Genomic DNA, 9,489 nt, shown 5'->3' on the forward strand with positions numbered 1-9,489 from the left:
TGGCAAACTCTTCTTATCCTCGTAGAAACTTCTTCATTCACCGTGCAAAATGTGTAGCGTTGCACCCCTCTGATCATTTCCTAGGACGGAAGCCAAAGCTCATTTGCATTTGAAGTCCCCTAGTACCAGACGGTTATTGCCCTCCAAAGCAAACTAATGTCAGACATATAACGTAAGGCACAAGCACATTCATCGGCGGTATGTGAACATTAAGCAACTCTATCTCTACCACATTTCCCTACTGCATCCATACGTTTTACGTTTGGGTCACTACAGTTAAGCTCAAGCGAGATGGGTCTGTACTGGAAAGACTTGTATATCAGAAAGACGTGTCCTTCTCCTCCGCTTCTTGTACGATCCTTTCGCAAAACATTGTAACCATCGCAACGATGCAAGCTACACGTGACCGTGAGTTTTGTTCCTGAATTGCGCCGACCATGATGTTTCTCCGACTCATAAAGTCTACGATTTCGCTGATTGAGTCTCCGCACAGTGCAATTGAATTGCAGGAAAGATGCATTTTCGGGGCGCCGAACAACAACATACGGTGTTAGATGTTACCTTTGTTGTTATTGAGGAGTCTGCCTAGTTCTTACTACTATCAGTTAAACGTTTTTAAATTAAACCTAATTGTATTCCTACGAAATCAACGGATCAGCGTTTTACAGAATTTTATTCACAGAGAGTAACGTGTGTGATATTTTTCGTCTACCTGACTACAATATCCCATAACAGTCGGAATGACTGAATGCATATACAAATGCATTAAAAAAGAGACAATGAAAGAGATTGCATTTATCTTGCTGAATTAAGAGCATTCTGCAGACGAAAGGTCATTCATTGAGTGATAAGAAAGACAAAGCATTATTTTCTCACTCTCAAAAAATACTTAGTTTGGGCTATGTTTTCAATGTGATAAGACCACAGGGGATAACAACGAAAGAAAAACATAAATAAAATGTTAATATTTATTTTATTACTCTCAATAGTAATCTTATGGTTTGTCATTAAACGCCACTATACACAATGGCAACGCTTGGGCCTTGCAACCGATGAAAGTGGTGGCATACCCTTTGGTTGTTTATATCGTGTTATGAAAAAGGAACAGCCCTTGGGTTTAGTTTTTTCCAATATTTACAAAAGTTTTAATGAGCGTCTGGTTGGAATTTACATGTTGTTCAAGCCGGCCTTACTGCTAAGAGATGCCCACTTAATACGACAAATTATGACCAGTGATTTTGTCAGCTTCCATGATCGTGGTGTTTATGTTGATGAGAAATATGATCCATTATCTTCGCATCTATTCAATTTGAAGGGTCAAACATGGCGTACATTGAGAGCTAAGCTAACACCTTCCTTTTCGTCGGGTAAACTGAAGGCAATGTTTGAAACTGTCGATGCGGTTGGTGATAAAATGATACAACACCTGTTGCAGAAGAAGAAACTTGAAGACGTTGGTGATGATGGTTGTGTTGTGGATGTTAAGGATTTGGCAACAACGTAAGTTCCACAATAAAAATAAAATACATTGTGGCGGAGTAGTGTTAAATTGTTGGTCTTTTACAGTTACGCCGTTGATATCATTGGTTCCGTAATATTTGGTTTGGACATTGACAGTTTCGCGAATCCCAACAATGATTTCCATTTGATGAGTGATGGACTATTTAAGAATCCCAAATCGAATGTGTTGCAGCAAATACGACATGTTATGAATTTTATATGCCCACCGTAAGTAGTAACTCAAATGTAAAATAATTATTATAACTCTTCTTATTATTGTGATTATAATTATAAATAATAAAAAATAAATAACAACTAATTAATAATAAATAATTATAAATAATAATAAATAATATATAATAAATAACAAATGATAAATAGTAAATAGTAAATAAAAAATAATTAACATTAAATAATACATAATAAATAATGAATAATTAATAAATAATAAGTGAAAAATAATAAATAAAAAATAACAAAAATTAAATAAAAAATAATAAGTTGTAAATATCAAATAATATATACTAAATAATAAATATTAAGTAATAAGAAAAAACTAAAATAATAAATAATAATAGAAGATAAATAATAAATAATAATAATTAATAATTAATAATTAATAATTAATAATTAATAATTAATAATTAATAATTAATAATTAATAATTAATAATTAATAATTAATAATTAATAATTAATAATTAATAATTAATAATTAATAATTAATAATTAATAATTAATAATTAATAATTAATAATTAATAATTAATAATTAATAATTAATAATTAATAATTAATAATTAATAATTAATAATTAATAATTAATAATTAATAATTAATAATTAATAATTAATAATTAATAATTAATAATTAATAATTAATAATTAATAATTAATAATTAATAATTAATAATTAATAATTAATAATTAATAATTAATAATTAATAATTAATAATTAATAATTAATAATTAATAATTAATAATTAATAATTAATAATTAATAATTAATAATTAATAATTAATAATTAATAATTAATAATTAATAATTAATAATTAATAATTAATAATTAATAATTAATAATTAATAATTAATAATTAATAATTAATAATTAATAATTAATAATTAATAATTAATAATTAATAATTAATAATTAATAATTAATAATTAATAATTAATAATTAATAATTAATAATTAATAATTAATAATTAATAATTAATAATTAATAATTAATAATTAATAATTAATAATTAATAATTAATAATTAATAATTAATAATTAATAATTAATAATTAATAATTAATAATTAATAATTAATAATTAATAATTAATAATTAATAATTAATAATTAATAATTAATAATTAATAATTAATAATTAATAATTAATAATTAATAATTAATAATTAATAATTAATAATTAATAATTAATAATTAATAATTAATAATTAATAATTAATAATTAATAATTAATAATTAATAATTAATAATTAATAATTAATAATTAATAATTAATAATTAATAATTAATAATTAATAATTAATAATTAATAATTAATAATTAATAATTAAAAGTAATAATTATTTTTTATTTTTTTTTATTAAAAATATTTTAATAATTATAATATTTATTGGTGCCATTATTTATACCCTATACTTTTGTATAAATGCCCCCATTCATCTCCCTTAGTATAGCCCAACTACTATGCCGTTTGGGGGTTAATGACCCCATTACCTTCAGCATAAGAGATGTTGTGGAAAGAACAATAGAATTTCGTCAGAAAAATGGTGTGGTACGTAAAGATTTACTTCAGCTATTGATCCAATTGAGGAACACCGGAAAAATATCTGATGATAATGATGATTCGCTGTGGCGATCTGAGACCGCAGCTGAAAATTTGAAATCTATTTCGATTGATATGATTTCTGCAAATTTACTTTTATTTTACATTGCTGGTTCGGAGACCACAGCTTCGACCATTGCATTTACCTTATACGAGTTGGCAATGTATCCCGAAATATTGTCCAAAGTTCAGCAAGAGATTGATTGTTGTTTGCAAAAACATAATTTGTATTCAAAGGGCCCTTTGAGCTATGATGTCATCAAGGAGATGAAATATTTGGATTTGTGTGTAATGGGTGAGCACAAGAAAGTTTTCGTTTTGAAACTTTTTTTTGATGTTAATCTCAACTTCTAGAAACTATGCGCAAATATCCTGGCTTACCATTTTTGAATCGTGAATGCACCAACGATTTTCAAATACCTGATATGAATTTCACCATTAAAAAGGGCACCGCAATAATCGTTTCTTTATTTGGCCTCCACAGAGATCCTGAATATTTTCCCAATCCAATGGATTTCAAACCAGAAAGATTTGATCATGACGTTATGGAATATAACCCCATTGCATATATGCCATTTGGAGAGGGTCCCAGGCATTGTATTGGTATGTATGATAAAGTTGTGCAGATCATAGAAATTGAATAAAAATATTTGGTTTTTAGCTCAACGTATGGGTGTTTTAAATGTTAAAGTGGCCTTGGTTAAAATTTTGGCCAATTTCAATGTTCAGCAGTTGCCTCGTAAAGAAGTCGAATTCAGATTTCACACAACCCCAGTCTTGTTGCCAAAAGGTGGTCTGTCCATAACAATAAAGAAGAGATACGCAAATGTTTAATTGAATTGTATTTTTATGTTTGGAAATATTGGTAGCCACATAACATTACACATGCATTATTAGGTAATGACTACTCATTACCCCCTGCATTACTAAAGTTGTAAAACATATTAGCTTGGTCATTAGATCTACATAACCATTCTAACTCATTTGCTCAGAGAGTGTCATAACTCAAAAAAAGTTTTAGCAGCGTTGCACACCATTAAATACACCTTATTTTTTATTGTATCCAAGTTAACTATTTCATCAAAAATTTATAAAATATCTAATAAATTATTCATTATAACCACCAAGTATTACATTGAAATGCGTTACATTGCGTGGTAAAGCTTTCATGCCATAATTTCTTTCTCCCTCTCCCCGCCTCCTTTACAGCTCACATTTCATTAAACACAAAAACAAGTGTGTCCTATTTTTGTTGAGGTTTTATCGTTTATTCGTCCGCCTTTACTTTCAATAGCCGCCTCTATATCTCAAGTGAGATGTTACAACAGGTGTTTACAAATGGCTGGTGGGGTAATTTTAGCAATAAAATTGCAAACTTATAACGTTTTTGGAATTGTATCGCATGGCATCACAGATGTTTGTTTACACCAACGGCACTCGAGTCTAGTCATTTTGTGGTTTTTGTTTAATCCTCAAGTTTGTGACCATATGTCTGACTTTTGCGATCACATAAAAACTTGTACGTATATATGTATGAACGTACGTCTGCCTATACAGACACTTGTAATCGTTTGGTGTTCATTGAATATTCGTTTGATGGAGGTTTTTCTGTTTCTGAGTAAAATCTGTTAGTGATCCACGCCACACTATAATATAGAGAGTGCAATAAGTTCGTAAGTCCATTGGTAACATCATCATGAAGATAAATGAAAAACAAGTTAAAAAGTATCAGTCGGCTTTGCCGACAGAGTTTTACCCTCAGCCTATGTGAATTGAAACTTTTAACTACGGTCAGATCGAATGTATTTAGGACCTTTTCAGAAGTTGGTGGCCCTTTTTGGACATTTGAACTTGTCAGCAAAATTAAATTTTTGGGGTTAAGAACCGGAAGTTTGGTCAAAATATGACGAAGGCTAAATTTTGGACCAAATCGGTTGATCAGTTCGAGAGAAGCTCACACGCAGAGAACAGATATTGTAGGAGCAATCATATTCTAAGAACAAAATACAGTATTTTAAAAATCTGAAAATGTATATTGTTGCTCCAACCATATATTTTGTGTCAGCAACCATAATGGCACAAAATATATTGTTGAATCAACAATATAACTTTCAGATTTTTAAAATACAGTATTTTGTTCTAAGAATATGATTGCTCTCTTCTCTGCGTGCAAATGTCGATTTTCAGGTAGTTTTGTCAAAAATGTAGCTAAAATCCTTAAAATACAGAAAATCGTGAGATACCGTTATATGGCGCGGATGCTTGAACCAACTTTAAAGGGAATGAGCTCACACCGGGGATGTTTTTGTGGATTCTGAAACTACAATGTTCATAGATGAAAAAATAAAAAAAATCGCCGGAGGGATTTTTAAATAAATCCAGGTCAAATTCGCATTCGGGGTTTTTACCATTTCACGATTTTGCCCTATCATAATGGAACTAAAGAAAATGTTGTAGCACTGAAAATTCCCTACAAGATTTTCCTTTATGACACATTTTTAGATTTTACCATTTTTATACCCTCAGCATTTATGCTAACGAGGGTATATACACTTTCATACGTGCAAAATGTGCCTCATCGAAATAATGGTTTTAGACCCCAAGTATGTTTGGACGAAATTTGTTTCAGACAATTTGGAGTCGATTGAGCTATGTCCGTCCGTCTGTCTGTCTGGCTGGCTGGAGCGCACGATAACTCTCGAACGGATGAACTGATTCGGTTCAAATGTTGGCTTTCGTAATATTTTTCCCAAACATAGTTTAAGTTCGAAGATGGGCTATATCGGTCCACTCCTTCCGGTTCCTCCCCCACAAAAGTTCGGAAATGTTCGGAAAATTTGAGCGCACGATAACTCATGAAGGGAGAAACCGATTTGGTCCATACTTTGCCCATCGTAAAATGTGTACCAGACTTAGATAATGTTTCAATATAGACTCAATCGGCCCTCTCCTTCAGGTACCTCCCACACGAAATTTTGGAAAAGTTCAGTTTAGGGCCATCTCTCGAATCACTCTGTTTTTTGTTTTAGCAACTTGTATTCACTGCCCTCCATACGACGGAAAGTTGCAAAAAACCCCTATGACACCGTTGGAGCGCAAGAAAGCTCTAGAACGGATCTGCCAATTCGGTCCAAAATTTGGCCTTAGTAATATTTTGTTCAAACATTGTTTAAGTTTGAATATAAGCCATATCGGTCCACTCCTTCAGGTACCTCCCCCACAAAAATTCAAAAATGTTAGGAAAATTTGTTCATACGGTAACTCTTTAAGGGAGTGGCCGAATTGGTCCATACTTTACACATTCTAATATATCTACTAGATATAGATCAGGTTCAAATATGGACTATATTTGTCCACTCCATCAAGTACCTCCCACACAAAATTTCGGATAAGTTCACTTTAAGACCTGCTCTCGAATCACTTTGATTTTTGTTGAAGCAACTTGCATTCGCTGCCTCAATTACGATGGTAAAAGTTTTTTTCTGGGGCAAGTCTATACTTCTTGAGCAAACATCCCAAACCCCCTATGGCACCAAATGTAGTGGCTGGAGATCCACTTTCATAATGTTCAATGTAGATCCATTCCTTTTAATATCTCCTCCGCAAAACTTTTGATCTCTAATCCTAATGAACATTTTTGTCGGTTCAAATTCCCAAATTTTTTAAAACCCCTGAATACATACGTTTTTTTGGGAAAAAATTGTTTCAATTTATACAGGCTAAGGGTATATCTCTGTCGGCAAAGCCGACTGATACTTTTTTACTTGTTGAGATACAGAAGTTCAAATTGGGACAATACACTGACTGTATCTCCTCCTTATAAAACAATGTCATGACTGCAATTTCCCAATTCTAACTAATATATCTTAAAAATGGTACAACCTAGAAAAAAAATACAAAAGCCAGAAAAATTTCACAGCTACAAATTTTCTCAAGTCCCATTTCGATAAGATTTGCCGGTTTTAATCAAAATCTTGAAAAAAAAAACAAAAAACCTAAAAATGTGACCTGAACTACTATATCTCAAAAATGGTAAAACCTAGGAAGAAGTAATGAAGGTCAATCCTTTAGAGGATTTCCACAGCCACAACATTTTCTTTGGCCCCATTTCGATAGGGACTTGCGGTATCCAAGCAAAAACGCGAAAACCTAAAAACGAACTAAAATTGTGAATTTGTTATTTCCCCTGGGTCAGACCATTTTTCGATAATCGTCTCCGCAACCAGCCCACCCGACTTCATAACCTCTGACCGTCGTACTTTTCTGATCCATGGAACAACAGATTGACAAGGGTTAAGACAATTTACCAATCATCGCTTCAGAGAGCTGCCTATTCCCTCAGATAGTCGGATAGCTGAGAGAATTTGCTGGGACGTCATCATTGCTATGTCGTACGAACCCTGATCTATGTCGTACGAACCCTGAAGAACCTAGAGTTAGGGAACTTACTCCTGAAGTCAACAGACTAGTAATCGAACATAAGCGGAAAAGTGTATAGGCCACCTGAAACAATGCAACATTGACACATAACTAAAAAATGGTGGGCAACATTTGAATCACTCTCGATCTGGAAAGAAGTATGACGGAACAGTTGTTACTTCGAATGGCGTTATTTTAACCGGAATTTTCTAGACAACACCGTGAGTGATCAGGCGAACATGAGTATGCTCAGCCATATAGGAACCCGCCCAGCTAATGTGGTACCACCACAATTTACGACGAGCGTGCGGCGTCCTCTCAATGGATGACCTCTGGGTTGAGTTTTTATCAAGTGTCCTTAATCTATACTTGGCCAACCACATTGTAGCAGATGCCTGAAAAGTTGGCAGGGCAGTTCCGCTAGTAAAGCCAGGCAAGGATGACTGCAGAAAGGAATCGTACCGGCCGATTCCGACCCAGTTGCCCAACATCAGCATGGATTTTGAAAAATGCACAGCACCAGAACAACATTACACGCCATAACCACACGTATCAGTCGAGGATCGAACCAGAGGAGGCCGTGCGACCGAACAGTTATTATAGCGTTTGACCTATCGATGGCTTTCGGTTCCATCAACCGTGCAAAGCTGCATCATGGTCTGCAGACTTCCTTGCAATCATGTTTGAAACGTTGGATATTAAACTATTTGTGTGGATGCCAGTCGATTGTCGAACTCAGAAATGAGAAGGGGTGTATTATGGTCTGCAGACTTCCCTCCAAGCGTGGATGCCAGACGATTATCGAATTCAAAAATGAGAAGTCCAAGAACTGTAGAGTCAAATAAGGTGTTGTCCAAGGCGGTATGTTATCTATGGACATGTTTAACCTCTACCTTTCTGAAATTCTAAACAAATCAGATCGTAATGTTGGCGGATGATTGTGCGATCTTGGCGTCGGGTCCTATCGTCGATGGCATATGTGATAAATTAAATGTCTACATAGCCGGGTGTCTGATGAAATTCCTTCTGAACATATTGGATGATGGTGTCTGATTCCGATCACAAACTACCCCAATATATTGGGTGTAGTCCGCGCAAGTTACTGCTATTTGCGATAAGGTTCTTAAATCGCTGGTCGGTCGCACTTGGGGTGCCGACAAAGAAACCTTGTTGACCATTTATAAAGCAGTATGCCGGTCTGTGTTAATCTATGCGGCACCAGTGTGGTATGCTACACAATATTTAAATCTGCCAGATTGCCTTCTAAGTACTGTAACACAGTCCCTCCTCATGACACCAGACGAAGATTTTACCCGAACATCAACACAACGAGAAGTTGTCGATACAGTATCTGCTTGACTGTTATCGCCGTGAGCTTTTCTGTCATGATCTAGTGGACAGGCTTCTACCTACCCAGGCACGTCAGGAAGGATCTTCATGATCTAGAGAGAGAGATCCAAAGATATAAACGATGACCTCTATATAAAAGAAGACTTCTATATCAACGAACCAAGCCGACGACATGTTATAAAAAGACCAACGTCCGATAAAGCTTCTCACGACATGGCGAATGGAAGCCGCCATCTAATTAAGTCTTCACCCACAAAGGGTGCTCTTGTGATTGGGCAATTGGGATGCCTCCGTGGTTTCCTCAATCAATCAACATTACGACTTGTTTGCCTCGGGCTGGCAGACGTGACATTCTGTTACCTCAGTAAGTGGGAGTGACATAC

The 9,489-nt window shown here is 33.6% G+C and overlaps 1 protein-coding gene across 1 annotated transcript; it reads left to right on the forward strand.

Moving 5' to 3' along the window:
• Positions 1-891: 891 nt before the first annotated feature.
• LOC141395090 (cytochrome P450 6d1-like) lies at positions 892-4,272 on the forward strand. Its single transcript, XM_073970511.1, has 5 exons — positions 892-1,500; positions 1,567-1,728; positions 3,184-3,632; positions 3,692-3,940; positions 3,999-4,272. Exons 1-5 carry the CDS (start codon positions 959-961, stop codon positions 4,169-4,171), a joined length of 1,575 nt encoding a protein of 524 aa, XP_073826612.1. The 5' UTR covers positions 892-958; the 3' UTR covers positions 4,172-4,272.
• The last annotated feature ends 5,217 nt before the right edge of the window (positions 4,273-9,489 follow it).

The sequence above is a fragment of the Musca autumnalis genome, unplaced genomic scaffold (genome assembly GCF_047663935.1).
Source record: "Musca autumnalis isolate F117 unplaced genomic scaffold, ASM4766393v1 scaffold_2, whole genome shotgun sequence".
NCBI classification, from domain to species: domain Eukaryota; kingdom Metazoa; phylum Arthropoda; class Insecta; order Diptera; family Muscidae; genus Musca; species Musca autumnalis.

Excerpts from the sequence above, each read along its gene's own strand:
- LOC141395090 (XM_073970511.1), top strand. The coding sequence starts at position 959 with ATGTTAATATTTATTTTATTACTCTCAATAGTAATCTTATGGTTTGTC. Across the intron at positions 1,729-3,183 it reads ATGAATTTTATATGCCCACC|TATAGCCCAACTACTATGCC; the intron begins GTAAGTAGTAAC and ends CATCTCCCTTAG. Across the intron at positions 3,633-3,691 it reads TTTGGATTTGTGTGTAATGG|AAACTATGCGCAAATATCCT; the intron begins GTGAGCACAAGA and ends CTCAACTTCTAG.